Source organism: Myotis myotis, unplaced genomic scaffold, assembly GCF_014108235.1.
Source record: "Myotis myotis isolate mMyoMyo1 unplaced genomic scaffold, mMyoMyo1.p scaffold_m19_p_22, whole genome shotgun sequence".
Taxonomy (NCBI): Eukaryota; Metazoa; Chordata; class Mammalia; order Chiroptera; family Vespertilionidae; genus Myotis; species Myotis myotis.
The window spans coordinates 969,306-988,312 of record NW_023416327.1 but is presented as its reverse complement, the minus strand read 5'-3'; the positions used below and the strand labels follow the sequence as shown (position 1 = coordinate 988,312).

The window sequence follows — 19,007 nt, the reverse complement described above, 5'->3', positions numbered from 1 at the left end:
GGTCGGGGCATCGGCTCGCGGCACACACACTGGCTCGCCGTCCGGGGAGCAAGGAGCGCGTGGAGGGAGTCACCGGCTTTGGGCCCGTTGGCGGGTTTGTGGAATAAACTAAACAAACCGGAAGGTTTGCTGTGGGGGCCGGGTCCCCGCTGGCGGGCTGGGCTTTCTCCCGTCACCCCAGGACCGAAGACTGTCTGCACAGGGAGGAGGTGGAGGGGGTACGAGCGGCCCCGGGCACATGTGTCATGAAATGCGCTCCCCTCTGGGCCCCACCTGGCAGACCGAGACGAGCACCCACCGCCCCACCGTCGCCCAGCCAGACCCCGCGCAGCCCCCCCCCTCCCTGCCCTCCCCCCGGAGGCCGGTGCCCCCAGGGCCGGCCCGTGGGTCCCGCGGCTGCAGCACACACAGCGCAGGCCTGGCCGGGAGGTGCTCGCTGAGTGTTTATTGGGTAAAGGCCACAGGAGGGCCCAGCGCTCCCTGCGGGGCGCACGCGGCCTCGGAAATAAAGAATATCATGGAGAATAATACCCTTGGAGCCCTTACATCCGGGCCTAAGGCACGGCTGGTGGTCGGCTTTGGTTGGAGGCAGGTGGGCTGGTGGCTGGAACTCCCCCTCCTCCCCCTCCTCCTCCTCCTCCCTGGGGGTGAGGACGCCGCAGGGAGGCTGGGGGCTCCCCCGCGTCCTCGGGCAGGACAGCCTCCAGCGGCCCAGTGCCCCGCTCCCCGGCCCCGTCTGGCCAGCGGTCCCCGGTCCCCGCTGCGGCCGGTCACACCTGCGGGATGGGGTAGGAGGCGCAGGCGGCCAGCCCGCACATGTTCTTCCCGCGCTCGATGAGGAAGTACCTGCGGGAGGGGAGGGCGGGTGAGGCCTGGCGGGCGGGCGGCGGACCTGCCGGGGGGTCTGCTGCTCCCCGAGACCTGGCTCCACCATCAGCCCCGGGTTGAGGCTAAAACGGTGGCCTTGGGCTTGTTGATCTCCAGGAAATCACTGGCCTGACTTGGTGAGCTCCCCCTTCTCTCACCCCCTCAGAATTCCCTGCGGGCCCCTGGGGAGCCCTCCCTGGCCCCCCCTTGTAGTTATTTCATTACCACAAGGTCCCCCCCAAAGTGAGGACACGGACAAAGTCAGTTCAGGGGCCCGGCCGGCGTAGCCCAGTGGCTGAGCGTCGAGCCAGGAACCAGGAGGTCAGGGTTCGATTCCCGGTCGGGGCACAGGCCCGGGTTGCGGGCTCCATGCCCAGTGGGGGGCGTGCAGGAGGCGGCCCGTCCATGATTCTCATCATGGATGTTTCTCTCTCTCCCTCCCCCTCTCCCTTCCCCTCGCTCTAATATCAATAAAAACCTTGCGACGTGCCCAGCCACCTGGTTCCAGCCCTTTTCTCCCACATGGAGGGGCTGTCAGCCCACCGTCAGGACAGCCTGGCTGCCTGGACGGAACTGTTCAGATCTGGGCCCGGGACCGGGACCGCGACCGGGACGGGGGAGGGGCTGCTAGAGGGGCCTAGGCGCGGAGGTCTCCTTCTCACCCCCAGCCCCTGCCCGCCCCCCAGGGCTCCCCCACCTGAGCAGGCCCGCCCGCCCCTGCCCCCCTCCCCCCAGCACAGGGACCGGGCCGCCTACCCGTTCATCCCCCACTGGGGGCCCCAGGAGTTCTTGACGATCCAGTAGGGCGTCCCGTTCTCCTCTCCGTACCCCACGGCCAGCACCGCGTGGTTCACCTTGTCCGGGGTCTTGTGGCAGGAAGTGCTGGGGACACAGAAGCGGGAGGGACACGCTCCACGTCAGCGGCGCGCGGTGCTCCCAGAGGGGGGCCCTGGTGGCATCGGCTCCTCCACTCGCGGGGCCAGAGACCCCGCTCTCCGCTGTGCTCACGCAAAGGGCCATCACGCGCAAGGGAGCCGCAAGGTGCTGGCCCCGCCCCCGCCCTCACCCCGCCCGGCCCCGGCCCCGCCCCCGCCCCGCCTGGCCCCGCCCTCACCCTGCCCGGCCCCGCCCTCACCCCGCCCTGCCCGGCCCCGCCCTCACCCCGCCCTGCCCCGCCCTAACCCCGCCCTGACCCTTCTGTGGGGAGAGGACAGAAGGGCTCCCTGTGCAAGGGCTTGGCCGCCCTGGTGCTTATTTTCAAGCCAACAACAGGCTTCCCATGACCACAGTGAATTAGTTTCCATCAAGAAAGGGCCGGTGTGGCTCAGTGGATAGAGCGTCAGCCTGCGGACCACAGGGTCCCGAGTTCGATTCCCGGTCAGGGCACAGGCCCGGGTTGCGGGCTCCATCCCCAGTGTGGGGCGTGCAGGAGGCAGCTGATCCCTGATCCTCTCTCATCATGGATGTTCCTCTCCCTCTCTCCCTCTCCCTTCCTCTCTGACATCAATTAAAAAAACAAAAGACATGGCAAGACGTTCGCGGACAGGCTGTGGGGCCCTGTGTTAGTTCAGCTGACGTGTAACTGTGTTCCTGGCACCACTGGGCCTGGGCCCGCCCCCCCCCCCCCCCCCCCGCCCCCCGCGTCTGGTCGGTGCAGGTGGCGGTGGGGCTGAGGGCATAGCCAGAGGAGGGCGGTCTCACCTGGAGTAGATGCCCTTCCGGTACTGCATGAAGTCGCCGGTCACCTCGAAGGCAAAGCTCACGGGGTTGTACAGGGCCACCGCCTCCACCATGGCCTCCTCGTCGTTCTGGGGGCGGACGGACAGGTGGACAAGGGTCCCCTCCCCGCCCCACTCCAAGCTTCGGCTCCTCACCCCACGGTCGGTCGGTGGGGGAGGCCCAGGCAGTGCAGATGACCCCGAGGGGGGCGAGGTCGGGACATTTGTCGCATCCCTGGAGGGCCATTCAGAACTACCCACCCGAACATGAGCCTGCTCCGCTGGGTCAAGCATTTCACGGACTCACCTGCAGCCTGGGCGGGGCCAGACCGGGTGATGGTGCAGGCGGCCCGCGGGCCCGACGTTCCCCACCCTTGTTTCAGACCAAAACGCAGCCTCCAAGGGCCGCCAGCCGCCCCTCCCAGCAGGTGTGGGGGGAGTGTGGGGGACCCCCACTCTCTTAATGCCGGAAGGGCCAGGTCGCACTGGGTTTTTCTGTCTGGCTCCCAGGTCCCTCCTCCCCAGCCCTGGCCCCCTGACCTCCCAGCCTTGCCTGGAAGGGTCGGCCTGGCCCCCTCTCTCCCCCCTGCTTGGTTCCTGGGGAACCTGCACCCAGTCACTCCTGACGGCTCGCTGGGCCCTCATGAGCCACGGACGGTGACCCACCCACCCCAACACGCTGTCCCTGCACCCCCACCCCACCTGCAAAGCCAGGCTGGGAGCTTTCATGGGGGACCCGGGTTAGGAGCCATGAGCAGGTAGAACCTGGTGGGGGGAAGCGGGGGTGGACAAGGAGACCCAGCCAGGCCCAGTGCCCAGAGGACGTGTCCCCTCCGGCCGGGGAGGCCGCTGGAGGAAGTGCGAGGCTTTGGGTCTGGGCTGTGGGCCAGCAGCCGCCAAAACCCCCGGGGGGAGTTTGCAGAAAGTCCCCGGGCCCAGGCCGCAGCCCCGGCGTGTCATCAGCGCCCCGGGGTGGGTCCCGGACGCTGGGAACCCACTGGTGTCGCCGAGCTAAGGAGCCGGCCCCTGGCTGGGCGCTCGGGGAGTGGACTTGAGGGTGGGGGTCAGCCGAGCTGGGGCCAGACCTGCCTCCCAGGGGCCGGGCTGAGATCCAGACGGGTCAGGGCAGATGGAGGCCGGGAAGGCAGGCCCAGCAGGACCGAGTGTCCGCATTCCTGCCCGCATTCCCGTGGCCCTGCCAGCGAGGGCTGGACGCCAGTGCTGGCTGGCGCCTCGGGGCCCGCAGGCCACGGACAGGGCTCTCCTGGGAACCAGGCAGAGGGGTTCCACGGAACCCCGATTCCCCTCCGAGCAGGATATAAACAGCCGCCCGGCTATGTTGGGGAGATAAATTCACAGACATCCCTGCTACAGGGCGTGGGGCCTGGGATGGAGTGAGCTCGGCTCACAACAGCTGCCCCCGCCCGCTGAGCCGGCTCCTGCTCCTTGAGGTGCAGGTGACGGTGACCCTGTCTCCCAGGGCTGCGTCCTCGGAGGTGATGCGTGGTGAGTGCTGGGCACAGCGCCTGGACGTGCCCCGGCCACCTGGTCGCGGCTGCTACTGCACAGACAGGAGCCCCACACGTCTGTGGGCATGCGTGTGCTCGGCCCGGCGCTCCCGTGTGCACACGTCACGCCTACACACCCACGGAGACGTGCTCTCGGCCTTCACATGCATCCTCCCCCACCCCAGGGTCACCGGGGGCCGCTCACCCTGCCGGCAGCTCCCCACCCACGTGGGGGGAGGCCTGGCTGGGAGACTTCGGGGGGCGTGATGGGTGCACCCCTGTGCCCGCCTTCTGGCCTGGCCCTGCCTGAGCCGTGGACGTGCCCACGAGAGGCTGAAACTCTGCATTCAGCCGGGCGACGTCACTGCAGCGGAACCTGGCTGGTCCTAGCTCAGTGAGGTCACGTTCACGCTCTCGGGCCCGCCCCCGGCCCCCCCTCCCCCGCCCGCCCCCGGCCCCCCCTCCCCCGCCCGCCCGCCGACATCACACATGCTCACACCCCTGTCTGCAGGGTGGCGATGACTGACCCCATTTTACAGACAAGAAAACAGAGGACACGGGGGTGTGAAGACTCGGGCAGACCCAGGTCAGAGTGTCTGCCCGCCCGCGGTCCTGCCCGCTGCTCTCTGGGACCAGTCACCGTTATCTAAGGGACGCGAGCCCGCCGTGCCCGCGGGCCCGATGGTGGCCTCCATGTGGGACGGAGGGCGTGGGACTCACCAGGGTGATGTTGGCCACGTCCTTGACGAACGCGATGGCCTTCTCGGGCTGGAACTTGCATTTGCCGTCCTGTTGAGGGCAAAGGGCGGGGGGCACAGGTGAGGGCCTCCCCCACGCAGCCTGGCAACACGGACAGACGGAGCAGACGCTGCGTGGGCCGGGCCTGGGGTGGGCGCAGAAGCTCACAGTCCAGCGGCAGGAGACGGGCCTGCACTGGCCACGCCCAGGGGGCCCATGGGGGCGCTAGGTGGGAGGGGGTGGAGGGCATAACCCTGCCCCAGGACACGGGGAGATGGAGCTCAAGGCAGTGGGTGGGGGAGATGCGCCGGTCTCTGTCCGGGGAGGTCACGTGGAGGGAGGGGAGGTCAGATGACCGGAGGCAGGACCTGGCCCGGCCAGTGTGGCTCGGTGGTTGAGCATTAACCTATGAACCAGGAGGTCACAGTTCGATTCCCGATCAGGGCACATACCCGGGTTGTGGGCTCGATCCCCAGTGGGGGGCGTGCAGGAGGCAGCCGATGCAGGATTCTCTCTCATCATGGATGTTTCTCTCTCTCCCTCTCCCTTCCTCTCTGAAATCACTCCTATACAATAAATGCCTAATATGCAAATCGACTGAATGACCGGTCAGTGGGGGGTGGGGCTGGCGAGCAGGCAGCGCCAGGCCAGCCAAGGCGGGTGCCAGTGGGCAGAGGGAGGGGACGGCGATCAGGGGGCGGGCGGTGGCGACCGGTGGTGGTGGAGGGGCGATCGGGGATGGGGCGGGCCACTCGCTGTCCCCCAATTGGTCCCCGGTCCCCTCACGCAGAGGGAGGCCACTGGAGGCGGCCGTGGTGGTGATCGGCCCGCCAGTTGCCTTCTGCAGAAGAGCGGGCCTAAGCCGTCAGTCAGACATCCCCCAAGGGCTCCTGGACTGCGAGAGGGCGCAGGCCGGGCTGAGGGCCCCCCGAGTGCACGGATTTTTGTGCGCCGGGCCTCTAGTAAAATATATATTTTTAAAAAAATAAAAAAGAGGAGGAGGGGTGGCCCTGAAGAGGCAGAGGGTGCTGTGTTCCGGCCTAAGGGGCGGCCCGGGCCTGAGGAGGGGTGGGGAGGGAGAGTCCGGGTGGGGGTTGGCGCGGAGTTACCTTGCCCTTGTAGGGGTAGGTGTCCTCGCCCATGATGCCCTTGTTGTAGCGGATGTACTCAAAGGCCTGGCTGGGGAGGCCCCTGCGAGAGGCACACACAGAGGTGGCAGGCGGGCCCGCAGGCCGGAGCTCACGGCCGGTCGCCCCGCGGGGGCCCGCTGATCCCGGGCACGGGGCATGTCGGGGCTTACCCCGTGCCCGAGGGACCCTGGGCGTGTCAGGCTACCCTCCCTCCCCACCCCGGGCACCGGCTGGGCCCACCCCAGGTCCCCTCGGAGCAGGGACGTACCCCTGGCAGCCGTGGTTGTTGAAGTTCTGAGCGCAGTCCACCAGCTGCTGCTCCGCCTGCGGGAGCGAACGCCGACCCTGAGCGCGGTGGGGCCCTGGCACAGGCGCTGAGCCGCCCGCTGAGCCACGCCCCCCGCCTCTGGGTCTGAGACGGAGAACAAGTCCCCGAAGGCAGGGGCCGTCCCTGTGTCTGAAGTGCCAACAGGTGTGGGAGGGGCTGGGCGGCCCACTGGCAGCCGGGCAGGCGACAGGTGGGCGGGCCGTGCTGTGGGCGTGCACGTGGGTGCGTGTGGTCCCGGGTCCCGGGGTGGCACACGGACCGGGAGCGGCCTGCTCCCCTCCTCCCCTTGCCCTGGTACCCACACGGGAGGGGGGTTGGCACAGCCTTCAGGGGCGGGGTCCTCCTGCTGGGGGTCGGGGGATGCCCAGCTCTGGTCTGTGGACAGCCTGGCGGCCTGGGCGTCCTCAGCTGAAGCCCGGAGCCGTGCGGAGGCCCCGCCTGTGCCCACCCCGTGGCCAGCTGCTTACCAACGAGAGCATCTTGCCCGTCTTGATGGCGATGGCGGACTCCAGGGCCCCCGTGGTGGAGAAGGTCCAGCAGCTGCCACAGCCGCCCTGGAGGGGGGCGGGGTCTGTGACTGGGCCCCGCGTGAGGCAGCCCCTGGGACCCAGGCTCCCACCCACCTCGGCCCCTCTGACCCTCACCGCCTCCTCCCCTGTCACAGAGGAGGCGCCCGAGCACGCTCAGTGCTGGCCTCTGTCCCGCCAGGGCCGGCCCCCTCCCTCCCCTTGGCCCCGGCTCTCCTCCCTCTTCCCAGCAGGACTCACCAAAGTCCTGTTTCTAGAACCTTCTCTCTCACCTTTCCACCTCCCATCGCGTTCCACCCACAGTCCTAACTTTAACAACTCCCCATGCCTGGCCGGTGTGGCTCAGTGGATAGAGCATCGACCTATGAACCTGGATGTCACAGTTCGATTCCCGGCCAAGGGCACAGGCCCGGGTTGCGGGCTCGATCCCCAGTGCGGGGCGTGCAGGAGGCAGCCGATCCGTGATTCTCTCTCATCATGGATGTTTCCATGTCTCTCTCTCTTTTTCTCTAAAATTAATCCTATATAATAAAACACTAATATGCAAATCGAACGGCGGAATGACCGGTGCTATGACGTGCACTGACCACCAGGGGGCAGACGCTCAGCCCAGGAGCTGCCCCGAAGGTCAGTGTGCGCCCACAGGGGGAGCGCCGCTCAGCCAGAAGCCGGGCTCACGGCTGGTCCCGGACTGCGAGAGGGCGCAGGGACCCCCGCCCCCCACCCCCACCCCCAGTGCACGAATGTCGTGCACCAGGCCTCTAGTATTTGAAAAACAAACAAACAAACAAAACACCCCCCAACAACTCCCCAAACCCTACCACAGGCTGCCCAGGCCCAGACGGCCTGTCTGTCTCCTAGACAACCTCCCCCGCCCCCCCCAAGACACCTGACCCCACCTGTCCTGCCCCGTCCTTCCATCCCAGCAGCCTCTGCTGTGCCCCTGCCGCTGCCCAGCCTCGCTCACAGGCCCCGCTCCCCGTGGCCGCCCTGCCCCCCAGCCCTGTGCCCGGGCCGTTCTGTCCTCTGTTTCATCACTTGTTCAACGGAAGGACGGTGCTTGCCTCACGGGGCTGCGAGGGGCGATAAGGCCCTGCCTGCCTGTCCCCCCGTTCCCCGCGGGGCTCAGCGATGGCGCTCGGGACGGGGTGGGGGTGGGGGCGGGCGCACCTGGTTCTTCACGTTGGAGACGAAGTGGCCTTTCTTCCTCCAGTCCACAGACACCGGGTAGGGGCCACGTCCCCGGAGGTAGTTGCTCTTGGTGGCCGAGCAGTTCTGGAACCACAAACACAACTGTTTTCTCGGAAATACGCGTCCTTAACGTGGAATCCCCGCCCGCCCGGCCAGGGTGGTTCAGTGGTTGAGCGTGGACCTATGAGCTAGGAGGTCAGGGTTTGATTCCCGGTCGGGGCACAGGCCCGGGTGGCGGCTCCATCCCCGTGGCGGGCGTGCAGGAGGCGGCTGATCCATGATTCTCTCTCATCATTTATGTTCCTCTCTCTCCCTCTCCCTTCCTCTCTGACATCAATAAAAATATATATTTTTTAAAGGACACAGTTCCTCCAGCTAAACCTGGATTTGAGGCAGAAGACCAGCTCTGTGGTGTGTGCCCCATGCAGGGCTCAGGATGCACGTGTGCTAAAATATTACCCTTTTTTTTCTTTTAATCTGAAATCTGACTTTTAACCGGGCACCTGCATGTTGCCCGGCAGCCCTAAGTTCAGGGCCCGCGGCGCTGAGGCGAGAGGGTGGGCTGAAGGCGGGCTTCTGGGAGCTGGCCTCTCGGGGTCCCCGCGGACCCGGGCCCCCCCACAGCGGCGGCCGGGTGGGGGGTGGGGGTCGGGGGGGCCGTGCGGTTAGTCCCAAGGTCGGAGCGAAAGGACTCCGGTCGGTCAGGACGCACGGCACCCACCTGAGGCTCTGACCACAGGTACTTGTGCTTGAATTCTGCGAAGGTCATGTCTGAGAACGGGTTTATTCCCACTGAACGAGAGAAGAAAAAAAAACACAAAGACCAAAGTGAACAATTACAACAAAAGACCAAGACGTGCGTCACGAATAAGGACACAGAGACAATGAAAGAAACCCCATGCTCTCTTTACTCAGTGCCTAAGGTCAGTTCAGGGCCCAAGGTCAGTTCAGGGCCCCAAGGTCAAGCCTGGCTGTGCCTCAGAATCCCCCGGAGGGCCCCGGATAGAGCATCAGCCTGCGGACCAAAGGGTCCCGGGTTCGATTCCGGTCAAGGGCACGGACCTCGGTGGCAGGCTCCTCCCCGGCCCGGGCCCTGGTCGGGGTGCAAGCAGGAGGCAACCCATCGATGGGTCTCTCTCACATCGATGCTTCTCTCTGTCTCTCCCTCTCCCTTCCACTCTCTCTAGAAATCAATGGGAACATATCCTCGGGGAAGAATTTTTAAAAAAAGAAAAAAAAACTTATAAAAGATAATAAGTGGAAGGAGAGGCTGTCACTGATGGGTTTCCCCCCAGCACCCGATGTTCCCTCTCCCCAGAGGGAGCCAGACCCGCAGCCCAGCCCCCCCCCCCCCCCCCCCCCGCAGGTACTTTTAAACGTGCGGTTCTTGGCGTTGTGGGCCTCGATCTTCCTCCGGTTGCTGGCGAAGGTCTGCAGCCTGTGCTGGTACTCGACCGTGCTGTACGCCTTCTGGTGCTAAAACAGAACACAGCGGCGCTCAGTCCCGGAACCGGATGCGGCTCCCGGAGGAGTCGGCGCCCTTTCCTACGAGGACGGCGGATGGAGGTCATTTTTGCTGACAGCCGTTCTCAGACCTGGCCCCGGGCAGCTGCCCACTGCCATCCTGGATCTCAGATGCCAACATCGGGGCGTTACAGAGCGACCCCCGGCCCCCAGGGACCTGCGGCCAGGATGGAGCCCAGGAGGCCACCCGATCGCCCCCCCACACCCCAGGAGCCCCGGAACAGGGACCTGCCAGTGCCGTCAGCCGTGGGCACCACCTCTGGTGCTGGTCCAGTTTACGGCAAAGGTGCCCGGCCGGCGTGGCTCCGTGGCTGAGCCTCTGCCTATGAACCAGGAGGTCATGGTTCGATTCCCGGTCAGGGCACAGGCCCGGGTTGCGGGCTCGAACCCCAGTGGGGGGTGTGCAGGAGGCGGCCAATCTATGATTCTCTCTCATCATGGATGCTTCTCTCTCTCTCTCTCCCCCTCTCCCTTCCTCTCTGACATCAATAAAAAATATATTAAAAAAACAACCCAAAATGGGGAATGAACCCCGAGGCTGGCTGCCGGCCCACATCCCTCCTGGGGACCCTGGAAGGAGGCCACTCAGCTGCCCCTTCCCCGGGGATGGAAAGACCGGAGGCCACGGCTGGAACTCCCCCCCCCCCCCCGGTCCCCCCATCTGGCAGGGCCCGGCCTGGGAACAGGAAGCCCCCAAGGCAGGCGAAACCCCAGAAAGAAGAAGTTGCGCACCGACCTGCAGCATCCAGGACTTGAAGCGAACCGTCTCTGCGGGGAGAAAAAGATGGATTAGGCGCCGGCGACCGTGACAGCCAGTCACGGCCAAGGAGGCCCCTGAGAACCGATTTGCATTTCAGGAAACTGGGCTACAGTTAAAGCCCCCAAATGGTGCCACCTAACGCCCAGCCCCACGGGGAAGGCGAGGCGGGCGGCGGCCTTGGCACCCACGTCGGCGTGGGAAAGCTCGCGCCCCGAGCCGGTGGCGTGCAGGCCAGGACAGCGGCAGGCCACGGAAAGGCCTGTGTAATGATCTGTGTCCTTTTCTGTAGGAGACTCACTAAGAAGTTAATTTAAAAAATCTGTATGCTGCCTGCCGGCCGGCCAGCGTGGCTCAGTGGCTGAGCGTCGACCTATGAACCAGGAGGTCAGGGTTCGAGTCCCGGTCGGGGCACAGGCCTGGGTTGTGGGCTCCATCCCCAGTGGGGGGCGTGCAGGAGGCAGCCGGTCCATGATTCTCTCTCATCATGGATGTTTCTCTCTCTCCTTCCCTCTCCCTTCCTCTCTGAAATCAATAAAAATATATTTAAAAATAAATCCATAGACTCCCAACGATGAGCAATTTTTGTGTGAACAGGACGGAGAGTACACGTCTTAGCCTTTGCACGATCCCGTGGTCTACGTCACAGCCTCTCAGAGCTGCCCTGGCCACACCGCGGGCGTGTTCCAGCGAAACCCTGTTTACAAACCCGGGCCTGCCCGTCGTCCGCGGGCCCCTGCTGTCCCCCACCCCGCACCCCGTTATGTTTAACTTCTCTAAAAATTCATTTCTTTTTAACCGAGGGTATTTTTCCATTATTTTTAGAGAGAGAGGAAGTGAGAGGGAGAGACAGAGAGAGACATCGACGTGAGAGAGACACATTGATGGGTTGCCTCCTGCACGCGCCCCGACCAGGGCCCGGGCCGGGGAGGAGCCTACAACCCAACGAGGTAGTAAATGCCCTTGACCGGGATCGAACCTGGGACCCTTCGGTCCGCAGGCAGGTTTTGCGGACGCTCTGTCCACTGAGCCACACTGGCCAGGGCTCTAAAAATTCATTTTATTTTTATTTTTAAAAATATATTTATTGATTTCAGCGAGGAAGGGAGAAGGAGAGAGAGAGAAACATCCATGATGAGAGAGAATCCTGGATCGGCCGCCTCCTGCACGCCCCTCACTGGGGATGGAGCCCGCAACCCGGGCCTGTGCCTTGACCGGGAATCGAACCTGGGACCCTTCAGTCCACAGGCAGACGCTCTATCCACTGAGCCACACCGGTTTCGGCTAAAAGTTCATTTTAAATGGAAAGACCTGCAAAGGATGTATTCCAGCTTCCTGCACACACCAGCACTGTGAAAGGAGACTGACTTCGCGTGACGGGCGGTGGGTGGTAAGTCCGGGTGATTTAACTAACACCCGGCACCCGGCATGCAGACAGGCCCTGCCCCCAGCGTCAGGCGTCTCACCCAGTTTCTCTTCCTCCTGAACCCCATCTGCACCCACACGCGCCTCAGAACTGGACCCCAAGGGACCATCTGTTTATACCGATCTCTGCCCTCACCTCACTCCGTGCAACAAGGACAAAAAGACCATTTCCGCCCCGGCCGGTGTGGCTCAGTGGATAGAGCGTTGCCCTGTGGACCGAAGGGTCCCGGGTTCGATTCCGGTCAAGGGCACAGGCCCGGGTCCCGGGCTCCATCCCCAGGGCGGGGTGTGCAGGAGGCGGCCGATCCAGGATTCTCTCTCATCATGGATGTTTCTCTCCCTCCCTCCCTCTCTCTTTCTCTCTGAAATCAATAAAATTTTATTAAAAAAAAAAAGCATACATTTCCATCGTGTTTACTCGCTGTGACCCATGGGGGTCGGAATGGTATACACATTTGCTCTGGACGGACCAATCGCCGTTACTGATACCCGGCCGGTGAATTCGATAATCAGGACTTGACTGGCCTCCCGACGGACGTATGTATTCACGGGCGAGTATTGCTTATTTTTCACGGATCCGCGTGAATTCTGGCCTCCGTTCTTTTATGGGTCAAAGGGCTGAGCCGTCCTGTGCAGACAGGCTTACTGCTCACTGATTAATAACAACAAGCAATGCCCCGGCCGGTGTGGCTCAGCGGATAGAGCGCCGGCCTGCGGACTGAAGGGTCCCGGGTTCGATTCCCGGTCAAGGGCACAGGCCTGGGTTGCGGGCTCCATCCCCAGTGCGGGGCGTGCAGGAGGCAGCTGATCCCTGATTCTCTCTCATCATGGATGTTTCCCTCTCTCCCTCCTCCTCCTTCTCTGAAATCAATAAAAATAAAATTTAAAACAACAATAAGCAATGAAAACATTAGTGTTTATTGCTCTTGGGACCAGGAAGGCCATTTAAACAAATTATTCTTCATAGTTGAAAGTATTGTGTATGTCTTTTTCCCTCCCATCCCCGCCCCCGCCCCCAGGCCCTCCCCTCCCCACTGTCTGCCTCCAGGGCCGTGCCTACGGGCATACACGGTCCCTGGTGGATTCCGTCCCACCCACCGCCTCCCGCCTCAGCAAAGCCCTTTTTAGAACGGCGTTGCTCAATGCCTGGCATTCCTCACCCCGCCCAAGTCACACGGCGCCCTAACCACTCAGCCCTGCGCCCGGGACCCCGTCAGCTGACACCCCGTGAGGTCCTCCCTCCTGAAAATCAGCTCCCTTCAAGAACTGACCCCGCCCTGGCCGGTGTGGCTCAGTGGGTAGCACGTCGGCCTGCGGACTGAAGGGTCCCGGGTTCGATTCCGGTCAAAGGCACGTACCTTTGTTGTGGGCACATCCCCAGTAGGGGGCGTGCAGGAGGCAGCTGAATCGATGTTTCTCTCTCATCCATGTTTCTAACTCTATATCCCTCTCCCTTCCTCTCTGTAAAAAATTAATAAAATATATTTAAAAACAAAAACAAAAACTGACCCAGCCTAGATCTGTCACCGTGAGCCGTTGTGTTTGCTGCCCCCCGAGTTCAGATTTAGGACCAATGGAAGGAGAGGTCCCCCACCCCTGGGTGCTTTCCCGGAAGTCAAGGGCCTGGAAAGGGACCCCCAGTCTGTGCGGAATTCCCTGGAATTCCTGTGTGTCCCCCTGCAGATCACGCCCGCCCCCCCAGTTTGAAGATCTCTGCTGTACAGAATCTAGATCTCGCTCTGGGGGGGGGTCACAGACCGGTCCCGGAAACCTGGGGGGAAATGCACGTCCCCCCAACTCCTGCCCCGGGGCGGGCGTCAGAGGGAGGTCCGCAGACTGAGTCCCAGCGGATCTCAGAGGGGGCCCAGGACCGGCGTTGGGAACAGGTGGAATTGGGGGACCACGGGCTGGGCTGGCGGCTGGCGTGTGTTGGCCGCTGGGGGGGTTTTAAAAGCAACACGTGGGTGTGAAAACCCGGGCGATGGGAGGGAGGTCAGTGGGAGAAGCCAGGGAAAGCCCAGCCCCAGCCACATCCATAGCCACAGCCTGTGATGGAGGGAAGAAGGGTTCTTAGGGGGGATGGGGGGAGACTGCCTGGGGACGGCCTAGAACAGGGGTCCCCCACCTGGCCTGCTGCCTGATTTTATCCATTTTTACAGGTGTTTTTATTTTCATTTTACTTTAAAAAAAATATATCTTTATTGATTTCAGAGAGGAAGGAGAGGGATAGAAACATCGATGATGAGAGAGAGACCGATCAGCTGCCCCCTGCACGCCCCCCACACTGGGGATGAGCCCGCAACCCAGGTACATGCCCTTGACCAGAATCGAACCCGGGACCATTCAGTCCACGGGCTGACCGACGCGCTACCCACTGAGCCACACTGGCCGGGGCCTGTTTCTCTAGTTTTGACCGGCTTGTGGGGGGATTAGAGTTTGTGGTCCCTGGAAATCGGTGTGGAATTCCGACTCCAGGGCCCGTAAGCGATGGTTTGTGGAGGCAGGACCTCATGCGTGTGCACCCCGCCGGTGGCTGAGTTAGGTGGCTGCCACGGAGACCGAACACATGGCCCACAACCCCCCAATATTTACCCTCTGGCCTGGCACAGGGAAGCCCCGCCCTGGAGTTAGGGGGGTCCCCGGGCCACCCTCCCAGGGCCTGGCACAGCCCTAGGGGTGGGGATGGGGGGCAGCTGGGTCCAAGTTTGCAAAATTGGGGTCTTTCTTGTATGAAGGGGGGTCGGGGGGAGGAAGGCAGGGTCCTAGGCAGGCCAGGCCCAGCCTCGAGGTCTCGCTCCTGTGGGTGGTGGGTGGTGGGTGGGGGGGCTGAGGCCGAGCGCAGGGGAGCAGGGGTTGGCGGGGGGAGCAAGCAGCTCAGACGGGGGGCCCTGGGGCTCCCCTTGACGCCGTGACCCCCGTTTTCAGGGGCTGAAGCTGCCGTCCCGCCCCCTCTGCCCGCGGTCGGTCGGTCCGGGCGGGGCGGGCGCGCCTGGGGATTTCCCGGCTCCGGGCCGGGGAGGAGCCGCCGGGAGAGGCCGGGAAGGCCGCGCGCCCGCCCCGCAGGCTCAGATCCGAGGCCCCCGGGTTCCCGGGTCCCGGGTCGGGGTGCAGGGCACCGGGGGCTGCGGGCTCCCCTGGCGCCCTGGCCTCTGCACCCCGCGCACCGTCCAGGGCCCCGCGGGTCGCGCACGCCCCTCCGCCCAGCGCGGCGCACCCCTCCGGGCCGGACCCAGCGCCCGGGGCCGCGGGGGCTCCCGATCGGGGTCCCCCCTCCCTCCCTCGCCCAGGGCGCGGGTCTGGATGTCGGACCCCGGCCCGCACCCCGCTCTCCTCCCCCGGGACCCCCCTCCCCACGCACCTGAGAAGCCCACGTACAGACCGGCGGCGCCGGGGGCCCGGGGTCCCAGCAGCCAGGCCCCGGCGCAGAGCAGCGGCAGCGCGGACCACATCCCGGCGGCGACGGCGGCGGCAGCGGCTCCGGGCTCTGCTCCTCCCGCGCGGAGGTCAGGGTGCGGGCCAGGCGCGGGGGCGGGGCCGGATGGCGGGGGCGGGGCCTGGAGGGCAGGGGCGGGGCCTGGCGGTCAGGGGAGGGGCTCCTGGCTCTGGGCGCAGGGAGGTGGGGGCGGGGCCTGCGTGGGTAGACGGATGGATGGGTGTCTGAATGGATGGATGGACGGATGAATGGGTGGATGGGTGGATGGATGGGTGGATGGGTGGGTGGATGGGTGGGTGGATGGGTGGATGGATGGATGGATGGATGGGTGGGTGGACGGACGGGTGGATGGATGGATGGATGGATGGGTGGATGGGTAGGTGGATGGGTGGATGGATGGGTGGATGGATGGGTGGATGGATGGGTGGATGGGTGGGTGGATGGGTGGGTGGATGGGTGGATGGATGGATGGACGGATGGATGGATGGGTGGATGGGTGGATGGGTGGATGGATGGGTGGATGGGTGGATGGGTGGATGGGTGGATGGGTGGATGGGTGGATGGATGGATGAATCGGTGGATGGATGGGTGGATGGATGGGTGTAGGGATGGATGAATGGGTGGATGGATGGATGGATGGATGGATGGGTGTAGGGATGGATGAATGGGTGGATGGGTGGATGGATGGGTGTAGGGATGGATGAATGGGTGGATGGATGGATGGATGGATGGATGGGTGGATGGGTAGGTGGATGGGTGGATGGATGGGTGGATGGATGGATGGACGGATGGATGGATGGGTGGATGGGTGGATGGGTGGATGGGTGGATGGATGGGTGGATGGGTGGATGGGTGGATGGGTGGATGGTGGATGGATGGATGAATCGGTGGATGGATGGATGGATGGATGGATGGATGGATGGATGGGTGGATGGATGGATGAATCGGTGGATGGATGGGTGGATGGATGGGTGTAGGGATGGATGAATGGGTGGATGGATGGGTGGATGGATGGGTGGATGGATGAATGGGTGTATGGATGGATGGATGGATGGGTGGATGGATGGATGGGTGGATGGGTGGATGAATGGGTAGATGGATGTAGAGATGATTAGCCAGAGTTTGTCGAGTGAGAAAGGAGTGAAAGCAGGTGCATAAGGCTGTGGCTGGAGACCTTCTAGAATACATCCCTGTCCCGCTTGGAAATTTCCCACCCCCTCCGCCACCACAGCCGGCCGGTAGCCCCTGTCCCGCACTCAGCTCCGCCCCATCCCTTCCCTCCTGCCTGTCCTCTCCCTGCCACGGGCACATCCTCTTCCTGAACTTCCGAATGACTGCTCCTCACCGCACACTGTCCCGCGTGCCTTCCCCTGCAGGAGGGCATGAGGCTGAGTGGGCATTTTCTGCCCATGCGTGCCCGTGTGGCCACGACTCTGAGTGGTCAGCGCCTGTGCCATCCTGGCGGCTAAATATTTTGAAAATCTTGTTTCCCACCCGGCGGGCATGGCTCAGGGGTTGAACATCGACCTAGGAACCAGGAGGTCAGGGTTCGATTCCCGGTCAGGGCACAGGCCCGGGTTGCGGGCTCGATCCCCAGTGTGGGGCGTGCAGGAGGCAGCCGATCCATGATCCTCTCTCATCATTGTTTCTCTCTCCCTTCCTCTCTGAAATCAGTTAAAATGTATTTAAGAAAAAGAGAAAATCGCGTTTCCTGTGCCTTGCCCTCCTCCGTGGCCGGGTGAGAATTGGCCAGGCCCGCCACCCGCAGGCGTTGTTACTGTTCACAGTCTGAGCGTCAGAGGCTTGTGGTTCTGAAGGTGACGGCTGAGGGGCTTTGGGTGGGAGCGGGAGGTGCTGTTCTCACTTCCTGAGGAGCCCCTGGGGCCAGGTGGGGCTGGGAGAGGGGGCGGGAGGCTCACCGGCCACGGCCACGGAGGGACAGTGAGCAGCAGCTGGGACCCCAGGGAGGGCCCGGCGCCAGGGAAGGCAGTGCCTGGAGAGGGTCAGCAAAGGTGCCCGGACCCTGCCCTTGCCCCCTGCCCCCTGCCCCCTGCCCCTTCCCCCTACCCCTGCCCCCTGCCCCCTACCTCCTGCCCCTGCCCCCTGCCCCTGCCCCCTGCCCCCACCCACCTGCGTGAGCTGGGCATCCCCGCCTCCCCGTCCCGGCAGTGCGAAATGGCCCTGAGCATTTCTGGGTCATGAGTCACTCGTGTGGGTCCTAATTGCCCAGTAAACACACCTGCTGGTTGAGCGATGATAAGAGCTGATCAAGGGCCGCAGGAGGAAGTGGAATCAGGCTGGGCCAGAAGGAGCCCCAGCGATTTCGCCATCATCGCCCCGCGTGGTGGCACCTGGGGGTGACTCCCCACCGGCCAGCCCCTCCCACCGGCTCCCTGGTCCTCACCTGGTCCCCGTGCGGAGCTGTCACTCATCGGAGTCCCGCCTCCCTCCCCTCCTCTCAGCCAGGAGCCCTGGCTGTTCCCCCCACCCACCCCCAACCCCAGGCCCCCCACCCCAGGCCCCCCCAGGCCCAGTTAGAGACACTTTTGTGACCAGCAGCCCCCCCCTGCTCCCTTTTTTTAAAAAATATTTTTTTATTGATGTCAGAGAGGAAGGAAGAGGGAGAGAGAGAGACATCCATGATGAGAGAGAGTCATGGATTGGCTGCCTCCTGGACGCCCCACTCTGGGGATCGAGCCCACAACTGATGCTCTATCCACTGAGCCAAACTGGCTAGGGCCCCCTGCCCCGCCCCCCTTTAAAAAAAAAAAAATTTTAGCTCAGCTGCTGTGGCTCAGTGGTTGAGCGTTGACCTAGGAACCAGGAGGTCAGGGTTCGATTCCCGGTCAGGGCACAGGCCCGGGTGGCGGGCTCCAACCCCAGTGTGGGGCATGCAGGAGGCGGCCGATCCATGATTCTCTCTCATCATGGATGTTCCTCTCACTCGCTCCCTCTCCCTTCCTCTCTGACATCAATCGCAGAGGGAGAGAGTGAGAGAAACATCCATGATGAGAGAGAATCATGGACCGGCCGCCTCCTGCACACCCCCCACTGGGGACAGAGCCCGCCACCCGGGCCTGTGCCCTGACCGGGAATCGAACCCTGACCTCTGGGTTCATACGTAGGTCGCTGCTCGGCCACGGAGCCACTGTTTGTCTTTAAACGGGTGTGAAATCTATAGAACATACAATTAGCCGTTCTGAGGCGTGCTGTTCAGACTTCTCCCGTCAGCCGACCTGCCTGGCCTCCGGTCACGAGGACTTTTCCACGAGATGAGGGCTGCCTTCAGTTCCTCCCCTTATTTGTTTTTCTTGGGGTTCAGTTCCCATCACATGCAATCAAGCATTTTAAAGTGTCTCGTTCTGGGGCCTTGAGTGCCTTCACGGTGTTGTGCAACCACCCCCTCTCTTTAGTTTCAAAACGTATTCACCCCAAAAGTGCACCCTTCACCCATTCAGTAACCGCTAATCTGCTTTTTTGGAGGGACTTTTAAGTATGTACATACACACACACACACACACACACACACACACTAATGGCCGGTGCACGAAATTTGTGCACAGGAGGGTTGTCCCTCAGCCTGGCCTGCACCCTCTCCGATCTGGAACCCCTCGGGGGATGTCCGACTGCCGGTTTAGGCCTGATCCCATTAAACCAGCAGTCGGACATCCCTCTCACAATCAGGAACCGCTGGTTCCTAACCGCTCACCTGCCTGCCTGCCTGATTGCCCCTAACTGCTCTCCCCTGCTGGCCTGATCGCTCCCAACCGCCTCTGCCCCGGCCCCGCCACCGTAGCTTTGTCCAGAAGGACATTCGGAAGGTCTCCCAATCTAATTTGCATATTACCCTTTCATTAGTAT

General features: G+C 63.4%; 1 protein-coding gene across 1 annotated transcript; it reads right to left on the bottom strand.

The window, feature by feature from the left end:
- Positions 1-423: 423 nt before the first annotated feature.
- On the bottom strand, positions 424-15,232 carry CTSH (cathepsin H). Its single transcript, XM_036355483.1, has 12 exons — positions 15,072-15,232; positions 10,268-10,299; positions 9,378-9,483; positions 8,729-8,799; positions 7,987-8,091; positions 6,757-6,843; positions 6,230-6,285; positions 5,941-6,022; positions 4,814-4,882; positions 2,569-2,675; positions 1,624-1,749; positions 424-846 (listed from the first exon to the last, which is right to left on the bottom strand). Exons 1-12 carry the CDS (start codon positions 15,160-15,162, stop codon positions 771-773), a joined length of 1,008 nt encoding a protein of 335 aa, XP_036211376.1. The 5' UTR covers positions 15,163-15,232; the 3' UTR covers positions 424-770.
- Between the last annotated feature and the right edge of the window lie 3,775 nt (positions 15,233-19,007).

Excerpts from the sequence above, each read along its gene's own strand:
- CTSH (XM_036355483.1), bottom strand. The coding sequence starts at position 15,162 with ATGTGGTCCGCGCTGCCGCTGCTCTGCGCCGGGGCCTGGCTGCTGGGA. Across the intron at positions 10,300-15,071 it reads TCTGTACGTGGGCTTCTCAG|AGACGGTTCGCTTCAAGTCC; the intron begins GTGCGTGGGGAG and ends TTCTCCCCGCAG. Across the intron at positions 6,023-6,229 it reads AACAACCACGGCTGCCAGGG|GGGCCTCCCCAGCCAGGCCT; the intron begins GTACGTCCCTGC and ends TGCCTCTCGCAG.